This window comes from Mycteria americana, chromosome 14 (genome assembly GCF_035582795.1).
Source record: "Mycteria americana isolate JAX WOST 10 ecotype Jacksonville Zoo and Gardens chromosome 14, USCA_MyAme_1.0, whole genome shotgun sequence".
NCBI lineage: Eukaryota > Metazoa > Chordata > Aves > Ciconiiformes > Ciconiidae > Mycteria > Mycteria americana.
This window is the reverse complement of record NC_134378.1, coordinates 8694465-8720611: the sequence shown is the minus strand read 5'-3', so window position 1 is coordinate 8720611 and position 26147 is coordinate 8694465. Positions and strand designations below refer to the sequence as shown.

The 26147-nt window shown below is 38.1% G+C and overlaps 1 protein-coding gene across 1 annotated transcript; it reads right to left on the bottom strand.

Moving 5' to 3' along the window:
• Positions 1-1170: 1170 nt before the first annotated feature.
• On the bottom strand, positions 1171-25610 carry CSE1L (chromosome segregation 1 like). The gene is made up of 25 exons (XM_075516874.1): positions 25467-25610; positions 22502-22597; positions 21825-21967; positions 19131-19232; positions 18542-18687; positions 18133-18223; positions 17752-17859; positions 16737-16829; positions 15275-15442; positions 15049-15178; positions 14278-14343; positions 12184-12386; positions 10711-10795; positions 9892-9953; positions 8991-9127; positions 8724-8827; positions 8047-8144; positions 7001-7151; positions 6272-6480; positions 5435-5532; positions 5141-5226; positions 3936-4017; positions 3372-3518; positions 2395-2626; positions 1171-1701 (listed from the first exon to the last, which is right to left on the bottom strand). The coding sequence occupies exons 2-25, from the start codon at positions 22584-22586 to the stop codon at positions 1612-1614; spliced, it is 2916 nt and encodes a 971-aa protein (XP_075372989.1). The 5' UTR covers positions 22587-22597; positions 25467-25610; the 3' UTR covers positions 1171-1611.
• Between the last annotated feature and the right edge of the window lie 537 nt (positions 25611-26147).

Below are 26147 nucleotides of genomic sequence, written 5' to 3'. Positions count from 1 at the left end.
TTGCAAATGTCACATGTCTCCCATGTGGTTTCAGCCTGTCTATTGAAATTCATTCTGCAAGGCGCTTCGACAAACTTGTAACACACATCACAGTCTCTCTCATCAGCATTAAGGCAGATGCTTTTCATGATCACCACTGTATTATTTCACTCTTGAGAACTGCTTTCACTTCATATCTATGAAAAAAGAGGGTCTGACACTGCATGACAGACCAGATTCAAGAAAACCTGTTGTTGCCGACTCATGTAATACATTTTTAGGCACTTAGTAGTTTAAATCCATTGTCTAACAAGCAACTCATTTCTTAATATATTAAGAGATATGGTCAGCATGCACTCTCACACGGGAGCCACAGATACCAAGGAAGAACTGAAAGACAGCTGATTCTGCCCTATGTTTCACTCTCAGTAAATCCAGGAACTTTCTCGATACAAGGCCCAGCTTCAACAGGCATTCTAACTACAAAAACCCAGTCCTGATTCAAGTCATCTGCAGAATTTCTGTGGACAAGTAACTAAAAAAAAAAAAAGTCACGTATGCCATTGCTTAATACCACATATATCTGAGACTTCACTCTTACTCAGGAGTTTTTCAGTCTCTGTGACTAGATTTATTTATATCCCTGCAGTACCAGTGCTCTAGAAGCCTATGGTCTAGTAGTTTGGTGCCCAGGCCATCTGAGAACACAGTAAGGCTCAGGCATTTCACTAGTCACTTAAACAGCCATAACTACAAGGTAAACTCATGCACTTAGAATTCAAGGCTACCAAACCTCATCAGTGTATTTACGAGGAGACAGGGAGAACATCCGAGTTAAGTTTAACTCTAAGATCACTGCTTCAGTTTTAATACATCACTAAGAATCCACCTGGAGACCGATACCTGCTCTAAGAGGGTATATTACTTGCTTTTACTGCACTATACTGACATGTCTTGTTCAAAGAGAAGGGGTGCACCTGTTGATGAATATCAAGAGTGATAATAGCTTTGGATCTTCTGCCAAAGCTTTAGATTTGCTCTGTATGATCCTACAGTGTATTTAAACTATTACTTAAGATAAAGAAAAATCCTCACAGTCCCGCTATTTTATATTCTATCCTAAGTTTAAAGCATTATCTTTTTTTAAACCAACTACATTCTTCTAAAACAGTAAGCGCACAGTGACAGGCATTTTAAACAAGTACTTCTTATTTATTCACAATTTAGATAAAGTTTAAGGAAAGACAAAAGAAATAAAGGACAACATCAAAAGGAAAAGGAATTTTAGTGACTGAAGTGAGTTTCTACAGCCAGTGCTCTCCATACATTTCAAAATGTTATCCAAACACTGCAGATGCAGATTTCAAATAAACCCTATAACAAACCGCTATGACTATTCCCTTTGAAATTAAACTGGGAATGGAAGTTAGCCACCTTTTATCTATGAGTACACAAACCACCAAATTCTTTCAGTTTCTGCTTAAAGCCACATTTATCTTTTACAAGATGGATTCTGCAATACATTTTCAAGTAGCATTTTTCATTTTGTCCGAGCTCTGCTATAAAAAGAGTCAGTGTCAACCTTCTGTATAACAAAACAGCTTTTGATCTTGCTTGTGGAGTATACGCAATTCAGAGCAGTGTCACACTTGCAGCTTGGAGGTATCCTTGGAGATACTGCAACGCTTCTGCATTCAGACTAGTACTCAGCATTGATGGAACCTTAAAACATATGACAGAGCAGAAGTGTCAATGTGTGTATACATTAAACTACTGCTATATCCTGTTAATCACTGTGTCAACATATGGTACAAAGTCAAACGACATCCTGAGAGCAGCAGTTTTTCATTGTGAAAGCAGTTGCTGGAATTACAATTCCTGATGCTGAGTTTGACGTACTACTTATCTGAATCAAATATGAAAGGAGAGTAGAGAAAAACCTTCAGGTATTAAAGCAGGTATTTGGATGCAGCAAACATCAGATCTCTCAGGCAAGCTTTACTTAACAAAATCTTGAACAAAACAAAGACGCTACGGGTTAAAATAGTTAACTGTAAACTTAACTTGTTTAATTTAACATGAGTTGCCTGAAATTTCCTGAGTACATACAATTGAACTGGAGACAAGTATTAGTTATATAACGACAAGTGGATAAATTTTCATTTAAGAAATGGCATATTTAAGTTTATTGCTGAAGTAACGTGAAAGTACAGCCTTTCTAAGGTTACTCAGGAAAAAAAACCTTACAAAAGCTATATTCCGTTAAAGAATAAGAGAGAGCAATATCTTGCATTCTGGTTACGACATACTTCATTTTGCTGATTATCAAATATTAGCAAAAGAGACCCATTATTAAAAAAGCATTTCTTCTCTGTATAATTTAGCATTAGCATGCCATGCATGAAAGTCACCTACCCTGCCTGGGCACGCTGTAGACAGTTTGTGAAGAGACTGTGCCAGATGGATTCTAGGATTGTTCACCATTTGACCTACAGGATCATGTTCTTTTTTTCCAGCAAAGGCTAGCTGAGAGAATGCAGTCTGATATCCTGGAGTATCTTCTATGTCAATGAAGTGTTCTTCATCAGGGATAGTGTCATCCTCAGGCAGTTCAAAGAGGCCAATGAGGGCCTGCAGCAAAGGAGTCCTATATGTAAAGAGGGGAGGATAAAATCGGAGTGCTTAAAATACATCAGGACAGGGTATATTGTACAAGAATGTTCAAATTACTCAGAACCCTTTACAATTTAGCCCTTGCAGGTACTTGCATAGCTACTGAAATTGTAAGTGCCCAATCTAAGCTGGACTTGAACTGTGGATCTGTGTATTTTACAGGCACAATGTAGATGCTCATATTAAAAGCATGAACAATGTATTTATTTTTTATCAGGTCAAATTCTCATGAAACATACCTAAGGAAAGCAATTCTTTTCCAGATTACACCTTTCCTCTAAGCACATTAAAAAAAAAAAAAGTTGTAGTTCAGGGATCCAGTTATTAAATTCAGACTACCTGACATCCTAGAGTGCTAGACTGGCTTACAACCTTCCCAGATAGCTTTCCCCAAAATTCCACTGTCAAGCTAAGATCTTAAAGTTTCTCCGTCAGTAAAAGAAAGTAGTGTACTTTCTGAAATGCAGTCCTAGCTAGCCCAGCCAGTAGTATCTCCATCACAAAAATCTCAAACCAGTTCTGGCATCTGCTTTGAAAATACAGTTTTATTTGTCGAGAAAAGCAAGTGGCATGGAAAGCCTGAAACTCAACCTTGTAACAATAGCAGGCCTGAAGAAATCACAATGGAGTTTATTTGAAGAATATATTTTGATGATAGCTCACATTTTCAAAAAATCAAATAGCCTCACTAACAGAACTTGAAGCAGTGTTCTACATACCACAGCTTGGTGTACTCAGTGTCCATCATAGGAGGACATTCTGTTAATATTTTTGTAATGCCAACAGCACAGATTTTCTTTTCAACTTGTCCAGACACTTTCTGGATTTCAGGAATTATAATTTTCTCCAAAACCATTCCAAACATCCTATTATGACATTAAAAGAAAAAGTATTAGAAAGCCTTGTCAGCCTTAGAAACAATATGAAGCACTAGGAAAAAGAGAAAACCAGGTAATTTGTTATGATGCTGCCCTGTCACAGTAGATGGCTGGTAGAAATTTAAGCATACAAGCTTTCCACAAAGGGAGAATAAAAACATCACTCTTTCCTTTTAATGATCTGCTTAGGAGATTAATATCTTGAACTATCAACAAGGAACTGTGGGCAGCAAATCAGAAAAAGTGCTAGACAAATAAATCAACCACATTAGAAGAAACATTTGGCTAGTCAAATTAGTGACAAACGCAGTTTGCAATTTTAGCTAAAGGAGACTATTTCCTACTTTAAAAGATAAAAATTACACAGCAGTCTTAAATAATAATAATAAAAAAAATCATACTAACTTTGGCTGTATGCTGTCAAATATTTCCTGCAGAGCTAATGCCCCATATTTTATGCAGTACAAGTTAATGAAGACTAGGAAACCTGTAACAAGAAAAAGGTCAAATTAAAACTTAACATGGAAACAAAAGAATAGCTTTAGAGTCAGCAGCAAAATACATTCTAACAAGTTTTTCAAGGGGATAGAAATGGCAATCTTTATAAATGTTCAGTTTTAGTGAAGTGCATTGACTTGCTGCCTTGAAGTTTGTCTAACAACTGCTGATCTTTTCATGTACTGCAACACACTAAAACATGGTGGTAAGACAACTAAGAAAAGATTCAGTCCTTTTTCCCCTTACAGCAGTTATAAAGCATTAGAAAAGCTATTTGCAAATCTTTCAGATCAAGGGCCAAAAGAACTCTTCAATGCTTTTTAGCCAAAAGCTTCATGCAATGCAGTTTTTCAGATCAGTTGTGAACCCCTTTGCGTGGCCTTTGTACCAGAGCACAGATGCAACACATTAAAAGCACCACTTAAATTTTGTTTGTGGAAGACCATTATAAGCAATCTTATCATTCTTGCTCCTAGCAGGTGGCATTAATCAGATTTTATAGGATTAAGTAACAGACATTGCATAATTTGTGTAGTGATAGTATCATTAAAATAATTTAATCAGTATGACCATAATCTTCCTGTTACAGTGGGAATAACCAGAATACGTATTTCAATAATTTGTCACAGCTTTGCTAGTTTGACATAAAACCTTATCAATAACTTAAGTCACATAAAGGCAGAATGACACAAATGCATAGACTATTTAACAGTACTAACACACAACTACATATAACAAAAGAAAGTGTGGTCAGTATTATTGTGTTCCATGAAAGTTTGCTGGTATTAGTTAAGGATTAAATGGAGACACTTTCAGATAATTAATGATATCACACAGAGTAAGAAAGTAAGAGGAATACACAAGTCTTTTCCCCTATTTTAGTTCCATTCCTTCAGTTTTCATGAAATAAGTGTCACTTGCAGTGGCAACTGCCCTATATGCCACCCTTGATTACACAAATAATTTGAAGCACGTCACTGATGTTAAGAGTTGCTAGTATCCCTTTATCTGCACAATCACAGGACATAATAGGATACTTATTCAGTACAGCTGCATGTTCTAAACTGTTGGCATCACTGGCACTGAAGCTTTTCGTATAGCAAGGAACTTACTTTTAATAAATTTTGTTGTTTTGGAATTTTGAAGTCTTTGGAATAGAAGAATGAAGATCTGTTTCCTGTACTGGTCAACTGATTCACTGGAAATTTAAAAGAATAGTTATTCAATTCATACTAGGATTTTACTAACGTCACTTCACAGAAAACATGTATAGAATTGTTCAAATCTATTTTACAGATAAATGTGACATTTTTCAGTTGTTAAACATTAACTATGAAGTGTACAAACATACCAAATATTAAAGTCTACAGAAATTAGTTTTGAATGTAAATTCAGCTCATACTCACGGAGGCATATGCTCTATAATACTGTTTAGAAGATAGAATCCTTGATGGTCATTAGCTTTAGAGGCAATCAACTTCTGGAACACACCTAACAATCCAGGCTGTAAGCAAAGCAAATATAAAACTCTGTACAACAGTTCTTGATATGTGACCTACCAGAAAGTTGGTCCTTATCATCTAAGACATACACAAAGGCAAAAGCTTTCATAACCTAAACCAGGATTCCTGCAGTTAAGGACAAGGAAGACAGATTTCTATCAGGACCAAGTGATGTTCCTTTGAGCATTAAGATTAACCTTGATCAAATGAACACCAAAGCCAATTTGAACATACACGTCTGCTTCATCAATGTCATTGTCTAATCAAGTCTGACTATAGCAGATCATGCAGCAGAAATAACAGAAGTTAAGTATGCAGAATAAATCTCCCACTGAATTCACTAATCCTCAGCTCTCCCAACATTTTGGCTCCTCCTCACTCACTCTTCTCAAGACTGTTCTGAACAGAACCTCTGAGAGCTTTCCTGATCCACAGTGTTCAACATGAGGCAAATGAGACAGGAAAATTGTGGAAACTTACCTGCTTGCAAAAACTAAGTGCAGGAATTTTACATCTTAATGGACAAAAGCATGACAGTCTAGGATTTATCTTATCCACATAACGGAAAAGCATCCAAAAAGCCTGCATTCATAGTATTTTTTGTCTTTCTACATAAGCACCATTACTTTAAAGTACAAGCACAAATCCAGCTATTCACTAAAGGAAAAAGTTCCTCATAATTTTTAATCTTAAATCAACATGCCTAGAGGCATACACTGTGACTCAATCAATCCAACTTACAATTTTGTCAGCAGCAGCGCTTGCTATTGTATTGGCACCCCGCTCTAAATAAGCCTGCAGGAGTCGGACCAAAGGAGGAATGTTTCCTGTCCTTTCCCATAATACTGGCTGAAGTAGATGAGGAAACAATGCCATATAGGATGATGGGATTTCATTTTTATGCATTTCTAGAAGTAGGGACATCACTTGAAACACATATGGAATGAATTCTGGAAAAGAAACAATGGCATTTACAAATTCAGCAAATATGGTCACTGTCAATTCCTAGGAACCACATATCTATTGACTGAACCTACAATTTTATGATAGTAACACAAAGATTCCAACAAATAAAACCTTGCAGAAATCTGTCACTTCCCAAATCTAATTATTCAAAAAAATTTGCAAGCATTGTATGTATACAATTTCTATTTCCTCTATTTGTTAATGTTTCAGAACATGGAAAACAAACTACTAGAAACAAGGCAATATAATTAAGAAGAACAATAAAAGGCTTTGGAGTAGTGATTGTCAGGTATTTTAAAAATACAGTTTGTTTTAAAAGTAAGTTAATACAGTTGATGTTCCCTATTGAACAATCCAGAAACTTCCTAAAAGTGTTTATTAGGACTGTGAACGTGCTGCGTTCTCACTTGAATTTCCTGTGTTACCAAAAAACTGCCATGAGGTAAATCATAGCAACCATGTATAGTAGAGAGAGAGCACAAGCACTTACTGATTTTAATTTACCTTGCACATCATTCTGTAGTATCTCAGTGAATACCATAAACAAAGCCTCTTCAAAGCTTCCAACTGCATCAGGGTTTGCTTTGCAAGTTATCCTTATCGACAAGCATATTGATTCAAACATGTAATGGTTAAAGTGAGGTTTGCTTGGATTCTAAAAGCAAGTTATAAACAGACAAATCAACCCAAACTCACAGCCAGGTCACTTATTTAGCAAAATATATTTTTTATTTCAACTGAAGTCTAAACTAGCAATTGGGAATAAGGATACTTATGACTTACTTATTCATATGCTAATTAAATTAATTCTGTAGATAAAAGATAACATAAAAGCCTTTAAAGCATAAAGGAGGGGTGGTTTTTATAAATATTTTAAAGACAACAAGTGTTTTTCAGAAGCTCTACATAAACTAGCAAGCAGTTAAAAGTATGACAAAAACTGGAAAAAATATTTTTCAATAAGTGTCTAGTCAATTCTTTATTGAACACTTTTTATACTCTGCAGCTAAGTTTAAACTATACATAGTAGACGTTTTTTCGATAGTTGATGAAGGTATTCTAAAGCATTCCCTAATGTCAATGTTTAATATTAGCCCAGCCTGAACAAAAAACTAAGACACTTTTACCCACCAAAAGCAGGAGCGTAATTTATTTAATTTAATCCCACATTTCAGTGCCTGAATTTAGTATTAGCCTCAGAAGTTTCAAGGACAAAGAATAAAGGAGTTGTGAGAAAACCAGATTATTGTAATGGTGACCCCTGCACAAGCAAACATTTATACTAGAACAAACTAGTATTACAAAAAGATTTCATATGCTGTTTCCAAGTTTCAGATGAGAGCAGGGGAGAATGATTTAAAAGTAAAGTATGTCCTAAAAGGAAGACAGTACTTCACTGGAAGGCTGTTTTAACTTATTTTAGTCAGAAAATATTGAACAATTTACAGTATTCTAACAGAACACAAACAACAAGGTATATATAAATCTTTAGAAAGACTGCTCTAAAAGGTAAAAAGTGAACATTTTGCTCAGATAGCCTGTTTCTTTACCTTACTGACAGCCAGCAGTTTCTGTGTAAGCTGTGTGATAACAGAAGGGATGTATGGAATTATGGATTCCTGTAGCAGAGAAAAACTCCTCATGATGGCTGCAAATAAATTGAAAGTATTATCTTCTGGAGACAAACATACACTTCTGTCTTCCATCATATGCCTAAATCCTTTACCTTTTACTCTTAAATCGGATTCAAGGAATTAGGTACAGTAAGAAAGAGCACCTGCTGCAAGAGCAATCAATCTACAATCATGACAAAGGATAAAGCAAAGCCTCACTATCCCCATTCTATAGATGGAGCACAGAAGATTAAGCAACTTTACAAAGACCATCATTTATCTTGGCCAAGTTTCAAATCTTGGCATACTGTTAGCCATTACCCACTCAGATCTCCTACTGACACTGCTCATGTAGCTGTCCTGACTACGAAGACTACCATTTGAGAAATAATTTGTCATAATACTATTATGTTTAGTGTTTCTCTTTGGTACCATAAATTTAGTCAAAGATGACTTAAGATAGCCTAGTAAATAACTGCAGGCTGCGCATACCTCTTTTAGCATGTTTGGATAAATTAGGTTTTTAAATAAAAATTTCAGTAGCCTGTAACTACAAGGCTTTACCTCAAGTTAACAAAGTTACTCTTATATTGCAGAACTCAAAAAGCATTTACCTTTCATAATGTATTCATTTTCAGATGAGCCAGGAAGCGTCAGCGCTTTAAAAAGGTTTGTTAGTAGCACTTCTACAAATGGTGCCATTTCTGCAGCTGTAATGCTGTTAAGTAAAACACAGCTCTTTAATGATGAAAGATATTCACAAACCACAAACATTTTACAATATTGTAATACTAAGAAATAAAAGATGCTCTACAGATATTTCTCATCCTTAATGGACAAAACCTATGTAGCAATGAATTTATTTCTGCTTGAAAACTTACAGGGTAGTATTATTTGTCCCTCTCATGGTAAAAAGTCTTTCAAGAGCATGGGCTGCATAAGTGTGGACCACAATACTTTCTGCCTGAAGATGATTGATTAAGAGAGGAATAGATACCAACAGTTGTTCTTTAGGTACCTACAAAAATATAGCAACAAATTACACATATGTTACATAAAAATACAGATGGTTCAACACTAGAGCATAACCACTCTGAGCTCATCGGCTACAAAACTGAAAGCTTGGCAGAGGAAGAAATCTTAGAAGGCTCCTCCAGTTGCTAAATCACACCTTGACAACCAAGAGGTACCTATTTCTGTCATCGCCTGTGTACTTCTCCCAAACATCAATGTTACATTTGATCATATGCAAGTGCATATATTCCTAATGAATATTTATTTTTTCATTTTACTTTGTCTTAACAGGCAATTAAAAAAATACCAAGCTTTAAAAAAACCCCACAGATATTTCATAAGAGATGAATAAAGGTAATCTAAAATGTAGAAATACTCCTCAATATATTTTCTTACTGCATCTCACAAATCAGAAAAGGTAAAGGACAAAGTTGCTGTACTCTCTTTAACAACTACTGCAATGATACGAGCAATCAAGTATATTTAGACTAACATTCACTTGAAAAAGTCTGAGTGTGTCACAGAAGTAAGCATGCTAAGATGTTCGGTGCTCCCACAGCATATGGATAGCATATAGACTACATGTTAATTGGATATTTATAACAATATCAGTTACTTTCAAAACTAAAAATTCAGCATGAAGTGTTATATATGACTATCAAACACCTGTTGAGTTAACATATGGCCAAGTAAGATAAATTAGGCTTGGCAAGTATAAAGTAACAAGCTACAATATGTTTTTACCATAAAAGTAAAAGAAAAACTTACTTGGTTTCTAAAAATCATGATATATTTGATACCATCTGCTTTTAGCACAGGGAATTCATTCACTGCAATAGAAAAATATGCAAATTTTGTTGATACTTTTCATATAATGTAATTACTGAACATATATTCCCCATAGAGGTGACATTAAGTAATGATTTTTCCCCTCAAAAATAATACACACAATGTTTTTCTATGTTGCTTAGTTTCTGCATTTCTGTATGGGCACTGTTAGACAGAATATCAGTTTTAGGTACAAATCACACCCCAGTACCATTAAGTGTACAGTCCAACTCTTTCACATGAAATTTCCCCTTCTGGCTCTGATTTTAACAGCCTCCAATTACATATTCCAAGACAACCCACTTCATTCCAAATATTGTCAAGATAATTGCTGAAGCATAAAATGAATTATGTGGCTTAAATCTAGATATCCGTAACCTCATCAATATGGGCTGATACAGGCTACGACCTAGCCTTCAGTATTTTAACTTCTCAGAGTTTTATATAGCATTGAAGTTTGCCATAAGGTCTGAAATACAGAAATCAAATTACTTTGGTTCAACAAGTTTAAGCATGTAGCAACCATGTGCGTACAGGCTCTGATCTTGCAGATAGCATGTGGTAATCCACCTTTGTTTAAAAGCTGATTCATTGCTGGCCAAACAAATCTGAATTACTTCCCATGTGCCAGGTGTTAACAGTCTTCTGTCTCAGAGATTATGCTGATATACGAGTGCTTGAGCCTTAAGAAACAATGGTCACTGTCATGGTTGCAGATCTATCACAAAAAATGCCATATCAAAATTAACATTAACTTACCACTAGCAGACTTTAAGTCAGGTTGAATGTGATTCACAAAGAATTCTGTCAGATTAACAAGTTCATTGGCTTGTGTTATTCCATGCTAGAAAAACAAAAAACAAACCAACTCTGGTTTTAGATGTTGAGATTCAGCTCATTTTCTTACTCATTTTTATGTGCTTTTAATAAAAGGAATCTAAAGCGTGCACGCACATGATGAAATTGTTGAAATTGCATCGTTAGCAGAAAGCCATCCAACTTCTTTTTCTTAATGTTTTAAGTGTTTAGGTTTCAGCTGTAGCACTATTGAGGTTCAAAGTTACCTCAACCAGAGTTGAAGAATAATAGCACGTAACACAGTAATAATCAACCAAAATTTTAGACAGAAGACATCAGCATCTTGCTAACTTGATACTTTTTTTGTGATAGGCCTTTTAGAAAGGAAAAGTTTAGGACTCAAACTCCAATTCTGAATCAGAGCAGCAAAATAATGACTACTTAGTTTTCTCTCATGAAAAATGCAACTAATTTTTAAAACAGGATTTTCAGATGGATATTTATCAATCAAGTGTTCTAAGTGATGTTACCCCATATTTGCCACTAGATAGCACAGAAGAAGAAAGATGTACAACTTAGCAGTTTTCTAATTGCTAGAAGACTCTGGTTCACACTACGCATCACTATTATTAGCAATTGCTGTGAAGCAGTATACAAGTAGCATTTCAAGAAAAGACTGGGAACCTTCAGCAAAATTGCATTAAGATGCTGTACAACATGTTTTACTATGTTTGCCTCAAATCTGCCTTGTAAAGCCACTGAGATTTGAACTGCAATAACATTTAAAATATTTATTAGTATATTAAAATCTGTTCTGTAGGACATTTGATACAATGCTACTGTTTCCAAATACAGTTTAGCTCAGGTGTGGCTTTTCAATGTATCCAGCCTATTAGTTGCTTTCTCCCAAACAAGTAATGAGATCCATTTCCAGCCATCATTAGCATTCACATGCCATGTCCAAATCATAAACACTCAAAAGTAACAGGAAACACTGGGAAATATAATTACAAGAACTTTAAGAGTCACTTAGATTCCTTCTAGTCTGCTTAACACTTCTGATCATCTTCCGTAAAGCTAAATTTGGCTTTCCATGGCTTACAAACTCTGGCTCAGTACCATTTAAAAGCTCAGAGGTTCTAGACCCAAGCTAGTTTTGTTTATTTGTATGGCTGCTTCACACATGTTAATAAGACCTGCCAAGTGGTCACACATGGTTGTTGACTTTACCCAATCTATCTGAAGATCAGATACCACCAAATTACCAACTGTGATAGGATTCTATAATGGACAACTTTTAACCTCATCAACATTAAACTACTACAAAGACAGTTACTGCCATTCTGAAGCAGCATAAAATGAATTGCATCAATTCTTATATACACTATAATATTTGAATGCATATGGATTAAAATGAATAGAATGTAAAAATACCTTCTGTGTTTGAGCTTTGGATGCCAAAGACGTAACAAGGTAAATAGCTGCATCTTTGTGCTTCCAGTTAACAGATGGATTCTTTGCATATTCTTGCAGCATAGAATTAACATATCCAGAAAAAATCCCTGTCACAGGCCCTTCAAAAAATTTGCACAAGCCTCTGACTAGATCACAAGCTGCTCTGCGCCTGGTGTCAATATCTGCATGAGAACCAAAGACTCTTTGGATATGAGAAAGTATAAAGCTTTTCATATTAATAAACATAATAATAAATATATTAATGATACACAGCTTCTCAAGTTACAGCCACACCTTATGTTAATTATGCAATCCTCCACACTGATGTGCAAGAACACATTTAAGTCTTTTACTTACTGTCATAATAGGGACTATTTGTACAACAAAAAGAGGAATGGACACCTACCAATACTGCATGCGTATTCACAGGTTTTACTGCCCTCTAAAGAAAGTTTCAGTAAGCATGCAGGGGGAGGCTTTTTACTACGTTGACAATTATGCACCCGAATCTGGTTGGGATGGAGTTAATTTGCTTCGTGGCAGCCCATATGGTGCTGTGTTTTGTACTGGTGACTAAAACTGTTGGTAACACCCCAGTGTTTTGGCTGTTGCTGAAGAGTGCTTGCACAGTGTCAAGGCTTCTCTTTTTCCTTCCCAGCGAGTAGGCTGGGGGTGTGCAAGAAGCTGGGAGGGGACACAACCTGGATAGCTGATCCAAACTGACCAAAGGGATATTCCATGCCATATAATGTCATACTTGGCAATAAAAACTGAGGGGAGGGGGTTTTTGGGGAGGTAGCCATTGCTCAGGGACAGGCTGGGCTTCAGTATACTTGTGGGAGGTGGTGAGTCATTGACTCCCCCCCCCCCCCCCCCCCCCTTCTCTTTTCTTCCTCTTTCTTTCACTGAAACTGTCTTTATCGCTATCCACAAGTCTTCTCACTTTTACTCTTCCTATTCTCTCCCTCATCCCATTGCAGCAGGGTGGGGAATGAGCAAGCTGCTGTGTGGTGCTTCACTGCTGCCCCACCACACTGAATCAGTACAGTTTTGTAATTAAACACATAAATAAATAAAAATCTGTAAACATTTTTTTCCCCATCTTGAAACAAGGAAAGTCAGCTGGCCTTTAATACAACATACTAACAGAAGTGACAGAAGGAAAATTAAGCAAGTTGATTTAAATGCAATAGAGTACATTTCTAAAGTAATCTCCGAAGAACACAAATACTTCTTGCCTCAATTCTCAAAAGCAGCAGTAGCTAACAAATAAAAGTTTCACAAATACCTAAAAGTTTCACAAATACCTGGATAAGAATGATAAAACGTTTGCTTGAAAAAAGTTCAAAAACATTTTCCTCCGATTTTTGTCCTCCACAGCAAGCATACAGTAATTTCTTAAATCTATTATGAAGTATCATTAATCTAAAAGTGGCAGTCAGTAAACTGTTAGTGGCACAGAACAGCATATACAGAATTGTCATACAGATCTAGATTTGGTTCATTTGTGCTCTGACCTGGCTGAAGACCAGACAGCTACAACCAGAAAATCAAGTAGCTTTTTTAGCACAGCACTGTGTTTTTAGGACGGTTACTGTATTGGTTTGAACACAGTGCCGGCATACAAGGGCTGGCTGGCGTCCAGCTGGCTTGATCACAGATTTGTACGCAACACCGGTCAGAATTTCAGTTTAAACATGATAGACTACTAAATACAGGCACAGTCTCTCCATGTTATTTAAAACTCTACACATAGGAACTAAATACACAACTGTGGCCACTATTCAGCATTGACTTACAGGCTATATTTGCTGAAATGAGAATGTGTGCAGTGCAGGAGACATACCAATCCAATTAAGGAAAAAACCCTACAAAAACATCGTTGAAAACAAAAAGACACAGTGATGGGCACATTGTGACAGTAAACTTGATCAAAAACTGGATAAAATCTCTTGGGGGGGGGGGAAACCTTCCCAATTAAAAAAAAAAGTTAGAAAAGCTTCAGTAAATTGCTTCAGCTCTTTAGAGCTATATTTAAAGACCAAGTATTCTTAGTATAAATCTGTGGATTACCAGATCCTTCCAAATCCCTTCTTATATATTCTTCAGAATTATCTTCAAATGCTTCTTCATCAGCCGCTGAAAACATAAAATATATAGAAGTTTAAATACTGAGATCTCTGTTTTTTATGGTAAAAAGGTGTATTATTATCAACTTGCTATTTTTTCCAAGTACTTTTCTATAACATTAGTAGAAATTAATCAGAAATATCCAGCCAGACTAGCCTGTTTAGCTTGCTGCTGCCCCACAAATTAGTCTTTCATACTCATGAGCTGATGTATTCCTGATTTTAAAAAAAGAAAGAAAAAAAGGTAGGACACGTTCAACACTAAGTGTATTTAAAGAGGCTTCCAGAGTCATAGACTTAAGAGAGAGAAGCTTCTTATCACTGCAATACATCTTCACCACATTTTAGATACTAGGATCAATACGAGCCCATCAAAACTTGGAGAAATACACATTACAATTTAGTAAGCCTGGTATCCATGCCTATTTAGACTCCTTGAATTATCCTGATACCCACTTTAAGCATGAAAAGTTATTGGTGGCACATGAACTAGACTTCCTATACTTTTCAATTTGAGATCCCAGTAAGACAGAATAATTATTAGATATATTCATACAATTCTACAAACCCCATAAGACAGCAATCTGTTCTAGAAACTTGGTTTTGGATCTAGTACTAAAGTACACAAGAGGTAATCCTCAATTCTTAGTCCATGTATCATAATTACAGTTAGATTTTACTGTGTCTTTGAGAACTTAAAGTCTCAAAAAGTTACCTCTAAATTCCATATTGGGAACAATAACTTTTTCACAGATGCTTGTCAATGTATTCTGGTCTTCAAACAGATGCTTGTAATGTGGTCTCTCACAAACTGAGGCCAGAAACTGGATTGCATTACTAACCAGCTAGAACAACACAAACAGAACACATACAGTTTTAGCATGACTGACCAATTTATAATTCATTATTAAACTTGACAGGATCAGTTTATAACAACTTACCAAGTCATATTTCACTTCCTGGCCTGTTGTGACTAACAGATTCCAGATTGCCGTTACAAAACGTGGCAGGTAGGGCTGGAATTCTTCATCATATTTTTGAGCGTATAAAGCAGCATTATCACAAATTTGTGATTTCAAGAGCTCCAGTAATCCAGCTTCCTCTTCATCCTCACATAAAACAAAACTAAGAACTTAAACATCCAAACTTCAACACTACTTAAATATTAAAAGTATCTACATATTTTAAGGAAATATTTACACTATTATTTTACCATGTTCTAAATAGGTGAAAGAAATCCCCGTCACATCCCTAGAATTACCGTATTTTGGTGATTTGTACTGGAACTGCACTACAATTTATAAATCATACCTACATTTCAAATAAAAGTACTATGTATTTTAAGTCATTTAGACCTGATAAAGTTTGACACTAAATTAATTTACAAATGTAGTAGGAGAAAGATAACACAAGGTGTTGAAAAAGTATGCTTAGACAACATTCTATCTTGCTACTTTAAATTGGAATAATTGTAAAAGTAGTTCCCTCCTCTTGCCCATACTGGCACAGATGCTTGTGGAGCTACAAACCAAAGTGAATTGGGAAATTGAGCTGGAATTAAAAAAAAACGAACAGCCAAACACCACCCCAGTTCTGTCCCCCCCCCCCCCCCTTCCAGTTTTAATGCATATCACTTCCTGACTCAGCTCAGCACACAGCTCCATGAATGTCTGTGCTGGGCAACAGCCCACAGACACAAGAGAAGAGCAGCAAAACTTCTTTTAGCAGCAGTGCTAGCCTAGAACAACCGTGAAACAATAGCACAAGATACACTTAACATGCCTCCCTAAGTATTGTAAAGAAATGTATAGAGTCGCTTTGGCTCCATCGTGTGGCAAACTATTGTACTGTATCTGGAAGACATCAGACATTTAAAATGCAGAAAGCATGCACAAAATTAATTTGAGCTTTGATGACTTGGTATCATCTTTCACCTGTGAAACTAATTCTTATAATTAGAGAAAGACAGCAAATGCTAAACTAAAGTACTTAGGGATGTCATGCCTTCTATGTTCAATGGTTTCAAGTTCTTTAAGATACCCTGTTTTCTAAAACATAGTGCATGAACCAGTTAAAGGAACAGAAAACTTGAGCACTGTGACTCTCTAATGATCAGGTTACTTCAGTAGGTGTCCATGAAAGAATCTACTCATTGATGACTACCTGTAATTTGATTTCTGTGCACAGCTGGGTATACCTGCAACTGAGATACAACTTCAAGAACTGGACCTCAAATTTCTTAGACAACAGGGCAAATTCTCTTAAACCCCATTGCCTTATAGTAATTCTATTCCTTTGTTTACCTAGCAAAGAAAACATTGCATTGTTCAGAGTTAGACCTAAGTTCTCAGTCAACCCTCTCCACTACACAGAGGCAAACCAGGAGGTTTATGCAGTACTTACATCAGTCTGCAAAAGTTTATTATCTAAAGTTAAAAGACTATGAAAATTTGTCATCCACGTTTCCATGTTATCTTCAAAAAACTCGGGAAGATCCTGTGAAGGAAAAGTATAAATCTATATTTCAGTTTCTGATTGCACTGCTTAGATAACATATCTACATTGTAAGTAGTATGTATCCTCCTTATAATCTACTGAGGGACAACAAAGTGTGGAAAAACAATCTTCAAGATGAAACATTAGCCCCTCCTCCTCCCAAACAAAAACCCTCTAGATAGAGGCTTTGGAATACACTATTTCCAAATAAACTAGTTGCTTACACCCTATACAGCCTACAGTTTTACAAAGAACGAACCTTATTGCCTCTTACTCTCAGAACAAGAGAGCACAAGCCTCCCTTTTAACTCCAGCTTGATCTTTTGCCCAATATGGAAGAACAGCCCAAGCAATCAAGGCATTATCATCACAACAGACTTATGTTTGTGTTGAGACACTAAATCTATGTCACTTGAGCAAAGTATCTTTTTACTATTTTTCATACAGTGCATTTATTTAATAATGTTAGAAATTTAGATCTGATTTCAAAACGAAAAACCCCACACTGCTACCAGAATTACTTGCTACTATAGTGCTGTAGAGCTACTAGTTTTACCTGACTGTCATCTACATGACTGAGTTCATGTCAGTACAGACATATTTATAAAGGAGCACAGTGAGTACAAACTCAGGCATTTGACTTCTGTCTTTCAAAGCTCATACTCAGAGAGCTACCCGTACAACACCTCCTTGCTACGACAAGAGCTTAGGCTCTCTTGAACTTTTGTTTAGACAGGGCCAAGCTAACATGTTAATTAACCCCATCCTTACTGTGCCTTTACTCCAGCGTTGATGCAGACTGTCAACTTTTATTTTTGTGATAAAGCATGGCCTTAAAGGCTGCCTCAAATGGATCCTATAAATAAGAGCATAACAGCTTTGTGAGATCAAAGCAAAATATTAGAAGAACAAGGAGATTCACCTGAAAATTTAAACTGTAGAACAGCTTCGCAATTAGAATGAGAGAAGAAAAGAGAACCTTCAAAGCACTGGCATCATTTGCATGTGTGCTGCAAAGTTCAATAGTTGCCTAGAAAAAGACGTAAGATTCAGTCAAGTAACACACAGACAAACCACGTTAACAGGAGGTATTGAAAAGTGTCATGTAACTTTTTTTTTTAAACCAGAAAATACAGTTCCTTTTACTCCCTTTATTGATCCTGTCAGGTCTCACTTCATTCCTTTAGTTTGAACCTCATTAACAGTTTCAAAGCAACTATTCCTAAATTTTCATTTTGCAGGCATTCACAACGAGCAATTCAGAAAGCTAAACATGTTTCAGAAATGATTCAAAAAGAAATACCTTAAAGAGATTTGTCAAGGGCAAAGCAAAGGCATCAAGGACAAGTTTGATCTCTGTCCATAATTCATTTGACTTAAATTCATGGCGGTACCTGACAAGCAAAAGAGAAATACATGAGAAATAGAATACAGTCTTCACATTTATTACCAAATTAGCTTGCATACAATTAATTTTTTGTGCTGAACCTTGAAACAAATACTGTCAGGTAAACAAGAACTAAACGACATAGTTCAATACCATGCAAAGTGTATGATTCGATCACCAGTTAAATTCTTATTAAAAAGTCAATAAGCATAAGCAGAAGCCACAACTGTAGACTTTGTAAATATACAAAATTAAGTCTAATGGTAAAAATTTAGAGTTGAACAGAAATTTACAATCTATATACTAACTCCCTTATTTCCAATACCTTTTAAATAAAGAGTGAGCAGTGCGAAGGACACCGTTAATGACATGGAAATCTCCACTTTGAAAGCGATTCACCATTTCTGTCAGTAAGTCTGGCCATTTCTGAGGAAAGTCTTCCCGACCAATAATACTAATAGCATCACTTAACTGGAAAGGAAACATAACCATTACATGATATAATAGCAGGCTCCTCATTACAAAAAACACAGCAGTCATGCCAGATGTTGCAAATATCTAAGGAAAATGCTTATTATTCATGTGAGATTCAAAAATAATTTGGTTAAGTATCTACTAGTTTTCACCACAAATAAACAAATCTCACTTTAAATCCAATGTGTACATGCAGTCTCACTTTCTGGAATTACTATATATAACTGCCTAATGCTAGAATTTAGGTATAATGTAATCACCTTTAAAAAAAAAAAAAAATTAAAAGTAGGCAGAAGTAGCTGTGACAATATACTCCAAGTTACTTGGATTGGGACGACCTCATTGGTAAGGGAACTGAGCTCTGCCCATAACCAGAGCCTCTAGACACACTTAAAATATTCCAAAACTCTCATGGACATAACCAGGAATTAACATATTACCTGCTTTTGAATTTGTTCTGGGCTGCTAAGCATCAAGGGCACTATGTTGGCTTTAATGGCTATCCTGTCTGATTCACATATTTTGTTCGGTTCATCCTCAACCTAAAATTAAAACAATAATTAAGTCATGGGCATATCAGCATACTCTAGGCAACGGGCAAATATCAGTATTTCAGAAACCAATTGCTTATATTGATTTATGTAACTATTACATAGTTAAAGAAACTAAGAAGAGTATCTGTTAAAGATATTGCCTACAATGAATCTATAACAGTAGTATCTGAAAAAAGCTGAAAGAAATTACATCTTTCTGTAAAATCTTGAATTAGTTTTCTCCTTCTCCAACAGTGACTTTTCAAATGAGCAATTCAGCCATAATAAGGGTGGGTGCATATGCCAATACCATACATAAGTTTAACCAATAAGTCTCCTCTTCCACCACACCAAACCACACCTCTGTCCTCACTTCTGCCAACCTAAAAGATTTATTTTGTGCAAGCTGCCTCAAGCCATACTTTAGAAACTGTACATGAAGATGGGTGCAGGTTACACCATCAAAACCATAACATCGACTTTAAGAGTTATCTAATCAGTTCAAAATATCAATCAGTTCAAAGTCCACTCAGTCAATAGTGCCAAGTGGTAGTAAACTACAAAATTTCTACTAAGGAAATAAAATAATAACGAGGCTTGTCACCAACTAGTGACAGCAGTGATAGTCACATTATCTGTGATGACAGCACCGAAGTTCAGAAACCTAGAAATGATCCAGCAATTAAGTGGTCAGCTTCTCCAGAGAGAGAGTTTCTTAAGATGCTTAAACCAGATGGCACTACTACCCTCCTTCTTACCTCCCTTTCATAATCTTCCCATAAACTTAAAAAAAAGTTTAGTAATTTCCAAATTTCAAGAGTTATGTCTAGCTATAAACAAGCAGTTACAAAAAATAAGACGCAAAGAACTTGCTTTTCTGCTTCTATCACATTGCACCGAATCAGAAGAATGTACAGAATCATTATATATACATTAAAAATCACAACAAGATGATCTTTAAAACCTGAGCTTTACAAGTTTATGATGTGAAAGGCAGCAATAACTGTACTAGGCAAGCTCCACGTAGGGAGGCTGGACTCACTGCTACGCATTTAGATAGATGAGGACAAAAATGGTGATCAGCAACAACAAATCTTACTGTGTAGTTAGTTATGAGATTTTTTTCAAAGAAATGAGACCTTTTTACAAGACTGAGAGGCAGCACATAGGTGAGTATTCTGTAGATACTTTAAAAATAAATTAAAAAAAAAAAAAATAAAAATCAAACTCTTCCCTCTCTCCAGAAGTGCCCTGTACATGTAGCTCTCCAGGCTCTACCAAATTGACGTCCTTGAGTAAGCAAAACCCTTTTACTTCCACTGAGCTTTGTATCAGTCAAGTCCAAGGCTGCTAAATTAAACCATGTGATCTAGGTAAGCTAGCCTTATGACTGTATTTTATGTTCGTACAGCTGCTCTTGAAAGGAAAGCTTCAATTTTGGAATGTGCTTGAAGCCACATAGCAATCATAACGGTCCTCTGGATGCACTTACTGCATAGCATCTCCACCTACTCCAAAACAAAATCTTATCCTGAATTACATCAGCAACCCATAAAAAGGAAGCCACTTACAAATTTTTCCATAACAGAATACTATTTCTACTTACAATATACTACACATAAAGATGCAATTTGGGAGAAATGACTGAGAATACAGTATTACAGAAACAAAGTTCTAGAAATTTCATGCCAGACCGAATGCGCTGATCTTATCAAACATAACCAGACCCAGGACTGCTATAGCTTCTTAATATTAGTGCGTGTGTGTGGGGAGAAATCACACGCAAATTTGTAAATAGGTACCAGCTAAGATGCAATGATGAAATACTTACCAGTTTCCCTGTAGTAAAGCAACATTATACATTTGATATTTTTCAGATACAAACAGTACTTTCAGTGAGACAAAATATAAACATTGTCAATTAAAGCCTCTCATCACTGAAGGAGTTGAGCTCTCAAATGTAATATTTTCTACCATAAATTAAATTTCATGAATGCTGAAAGCTCTGAATCAAAAGTGTTTCTGACCTCTTCAAAACAAAGGATAAAATGGGCTTAAATGGCAATATTTCTATTTGATGTCTACAAATACTTCTAATTGTTAAACTGGCAAGGCCACCAAAATAAACTGTCCCACACTATTCTATGCCCCAGAAGCATTTACATGAAAGAGAAGCTAGTATCATCACTTTCAGCTGCAGCGCTGGCTTGAAATGTTTGTAACACTATGACAATAGATACAGGCCAAATTGGCCAGCTCATGTCTATAGACACTTCACAATCACTTTAGTTTAAATAATATTACTGCTAGTTAAATGAGCTTTAAATATTGTGCTTCTGCAAAATATGCATATAATATTACAGAAAATTATTTGTTCATCATTTTATCACCCAGCTCTAGTTCTTTTTAGTAGAATGGACTCCAACAGTCCAAATTTTAGTCCCTCATCAGTAAATTACACCTTGTGATTGTTCTCTGAATCATCTACTTTATTTCACAGAGTACAGACATACACACATTCTCCAAGGTTACTGTAGAATATCTGATAGTACCTTACAAGAATTATTAAATCTTAGCACAACTATTCACTAGGATACCTACAATTCTCCAGTTCCTTTTAATATAATTCTTGAATGTTACAGATGCACAAACTTTGATGACATTTTCCTGTGATTTCTCCAGCAGCGTTAAGAGTAACAATGGATAATTCTGGCTTCCTTCAACTGACTCAAGAAACTTTTCCGCTGTAAGAAAATATACTAAGGTTAGCAAAAGCTGCACTGATTTTTGTAATGGGAGTCCTATGATTCCTCAAGTGTCTATTTAAAATAATCAAAACATGAACATTTCCCCAGAGTTTCACAAGAACAGAAATACAGAACAAGTCTGACAAAAAGTACCATAGCTTCTTTACTACTAAGTTCTTTAACGCTTTTGCTATTAACAAAAGCTCTCAATTCAAAGCAGGATGTGGAAATATTGCCTCCTCACTGTTTTTAAAAGCTGTAACCTGCTACAAGTAAATCCTGGTTTATTGAGAATGGCAGCACTGTTTTAAATAACAACTGTACAAAAAAAAAAAAACAGGAATACAAAGAGAAAAATTACAAAAAGCAAACAAAATAAATTTACATTTATATCCATCGTTCATTAGTTTTTTGTTTTAAAAGGATACTGAGAACTTCTGCAAAGAGATTATTGAATAAACATCCACTGAAGTTTGCTATACAAAGACAGAAGAAACTAAACTTTTTTGGTCACTCATGAGAATCACTTACCAGGACGCCTTATAGCAGGATCTGGATCTAGCGTTTTCTTTAGATACTCAGTTAAAGTCTGTAAGTTGGCATCACTCAGCTCCATTTTGGCAGAACCTAAAACCCACAAGTACTTTTGTTATAAATACATATCAGAAAATCTATCCTATAAGCTACACATATGTAAAACCAGATTCCACAGAAGACACACATCAGCTCTTTTTGACTATACCTCACAAAACATGGTCCTGTCTTATATGTCTCATCCAATAAAACACCAGCTAGTGTGCACCAAGCACAAAACAGATAACGTTCCATTTCTTCAACTACAGGTAACTGTTATTGTCTAGTTTATTGAAACCAAACTCCTAGAACAGGATCACACATCCAGCAAACCATGAAACAGATACAGCCAAAAGATGATCTCTTGCCCTTTCAGGACAATAGGAGTTCATTTTTGCTTTTGAGAACTTCTGTCAGCCCCAGAAACCTGTTCCTGGTTGAAAAAGCTGAATAGTCTTGCACTACATAATTGCAAACAGAACAATTCAAAATGTATTGGAGAGTCAAGGGTCATTTAAAAATAAATACTCATTCTCAAAGAAAACTCTCAACAGAAAATTTATTTTTTATAGAGACAAAAGACTGTGCAAAGCCAGAGGGTTTGTCCACCCTGTAAAATTAACTTAGATTAGGGTGGGAGTTAATTTAAACTGCAGTGCTTATTACAGAATGACTCTGTGCAATAAGTCTAAATTACTCCTCTCTAGTAATCCTCCCACACACACTCTCATACTTACCACAGTGATATATTAACTTCACAGCTTTAATTGGAATAATTAAAATTACAGTAACACTAAAACAGCAGCAAGACATGCTTTAATGGACATGTTGTTGCTCAGGACATCATCATCAATTCTGCCCATCTTTCTTACCACCAGCAGCACAGTTCCCTCACTACAGAAGTAATGAGGAAGCAAAGATTTCCATTTTTTCTCTGGAGTTTCTAATTAGTAAGATGGACTGAAATTTGTCTGTCCCACTTTGGATTTGTTTTATGTTGATTATCAGTGCAATAAATATAAACTATATTTAAACTATTTAAGCACGCTTGCAAAGGCAGTGAGTTTTAATGACACAATTTTTACTTTTAACTATGGCACCTGTATCATTAAAAGAGGCAGCAACAGTATTGTCCTGAATTAAATGAACGTTAATGAGTAATTGAGATCCCAACATATTTTGCAAAAAGTAAAAATCCACCTAGAGTCTTGCCTCCCATGTTTCATCCCCCTTCCTTTTGGGGGTTTACTAGTCTTAAGTCTTGTTCACCAATTCACATCAACCAACAAAATCCCAATAAAGTACAGCATAAGCAAACAGCACCAATAATAGCTGGCTCAACTGTTCTACAAAACGGCCTCGTGCATCATTACTCTGATGTTGAAACTAATACTTAAATCTTTCAGAATTAAAAAAATATAAATTAAATGCTCCATGGAAGTTTGTGAGGCTGAGGTGCAAACCCATGCAGAAATCATTTATGAAGACTAAACTTGAATCAAATGGGAAACTGAATGGCCTTTTACAAATACCTCACATACATATGTAATATAGGGGCCCATATTAAAAAATATACTCCTCAAGCTGACTGTGAGTTTACTTTGAAGGCCAAACATGAAGATTTGAATCCATTATTCAATCCCTCATACAAAAGGATAAATATTTTCACCTGCTACCTGCTTAGTCTTATTTCCTTCTCTTCTCTTCCTCTATTCATTTTTTTTTGTTTTCCACTACAAAAAACTGGTGGTACTTGCTAGAATGATACAATGCTTTTTACTATGTTGTGAGATATGCCTCCTGAAAAGGCCACAGAAAATGAGGGTATTTTCAGACCACGTCTCCAGAAGAAAACCCATAAAATGTGCTTAATGCATTAACTACTTTAGTCAAATTAATGACAGACCACTTACGGAAAAATAAAATTCAAAAGCAGCTGTCCTCCAAGTCTTACACTGTGACGAACTTCAGAGAACTCTCTGTTCCTGCATTCACTCACTACAGCACTTACCAAACACCATCGACATGCCTAAGGATGTTTATGGTCCGGATTTTATGGGAAAGATTATCTTTACCCTCACTTTCCACTTTACCAAACCGCAGGGGTCGGGAGACCGACTGGCCACGGGAGCAGGAGCGAGGCCCCATCACACCCCCCGACAGCCCACTCACGCCGTTTCCCTGCAGACCAAAAGGCGAGGCCACCCGTGGCGCGGGGCGGCCGCCCGGGAGCCCTTCAGCAGGGACGGGGAGAGGAGCCCTGCAGGCCCGGCCACCAGCGGGGCTGTCCCCGCTCTTGCTGCCACGGGGGCGGCCCAGCCCCCTCCCGCCGCCTCAGCCCAGCACACCCCGGCGCTTCCCCGGTCCCGTCCCCGCCGCCTGTGCGGCCTGAAGCGGCCGGGCGGTTTATCCGAGGGTCGGGGCCGCTCCATCCCGCCCGCCGCCGCCAGACTGCGCCTCCCCCGCGGCGGTGCTCCCGCTGCCTCATGCGGCGGCGGCCCGCCTCGGCTGCGGCCCCCGCAAGACGGGCCCAGGGGCAGGCCGGCCTGCCTGCCCACCCCCGCCGGGCCGGGCCGGGCCAGGGGCAGCGCGGGCTGGCGGCCGCGGCGGGGGAGCCCCGAACGGCACCGACCGCTCTCAGACTAACTTCCTCCCCTCCCCCTCCCCACCACCCCCAGACTGGCGGCGGCAGAAGCCAGTGAAGGGAGGACACTGCTCAGCCCCAGCGGCCGCGGGCCAATCGCGAGCTGCGGGAGGCGGGCCGCGGCACCCCAGCATGGTGAGCTGCGCCTCTCGCTGCGCCGCGGGCCCAGCGCCCGAGCCCAGCGCGGAGCGGAGTGGCGCCGGCTGCGGGCCATGCGGGCCGCCGGGCTCTGGGGCCGCCTCACCGCCAGCATCGCCGGGCGGCGCGGCCCAGCCTCACCTGGCGACTCCCCCCGGCGGTGGCGGCAGCAGCGACGGCTCCGAGAGCTCCGGCTGCGCTTCACATTCAAACCGCGGTGAGAGGGCGCGGCGGCGGCACCGTGACCGCATCACGCAGGGCGGTGACACCGTTCGGCCGCCGGGCCAATCAGCAGCCTCCTCTTCCCCGACGCGCTCCGCTGTGAGCCAATCCTTGCCGCGCTTCCCACGGGGGGCGGCCGACCAATGGCCAGGCTCTTCCCACAAGGCCCTGGGGCGCCTCTCGGAGCCGCTGGGTCGCCGCGGGAACCCGGCCCCTGGCCCCCGCCTGAGCGGGCTGGGCGCCGCGGTGGCCCGGGCGCTGCGGCCCCGGCGGCCCGGGGGAGGGCGAGCGGCTCCTGAGGGACGCGGCGAGCGGAAGCCGGGCCGGGGGTACGAGGAGGCGGCCTAGCGCCCGGCGGGATGGGGCTGGGGGCGGGCGTGGGCGGCAGGAGGGCAGAAAGCGGGAGCGGCTGAAGGGCTGGAGTCCTTTTAGTCGTTGAAAAAGGGGAAAAGAGGAGGCGGAAGGAGTTAGAAGGCACGTAGGGTGCGTTTAAAAACCAGAACAACGGCCCCCCCCAGGCCCTGGAAGCGGGAGCGCCACGGTTAGCAGCAGTGGCCAGTTCTCACGTTGCATAGAGCAGGCTGTAGGTGCGCAAGCCTT

Coding starts and splice junctions, on each gene's coding strand:
- CSE1L (XM_075516874.1), bottom strand. CDS start 22,586: ATGGAGCTGAGTGATGCCAACTTACAGACTTTAACTGAGTATCTAAAG. Junction 17,860..18,132: donor CCTTGACAAATCTCTTTAAG/GTATTTCTTTTT, acceptor GTCTTTTTCTAG/GCAACTATTGAACTTTGCAG. Junction 7,152..8,046: donor AACTGCTGGCTGTCAGTAAG/GTAAAGAAACAG, acceptor ACTTGCTTTTAG/AATCCAAGCAAACCTCACTT.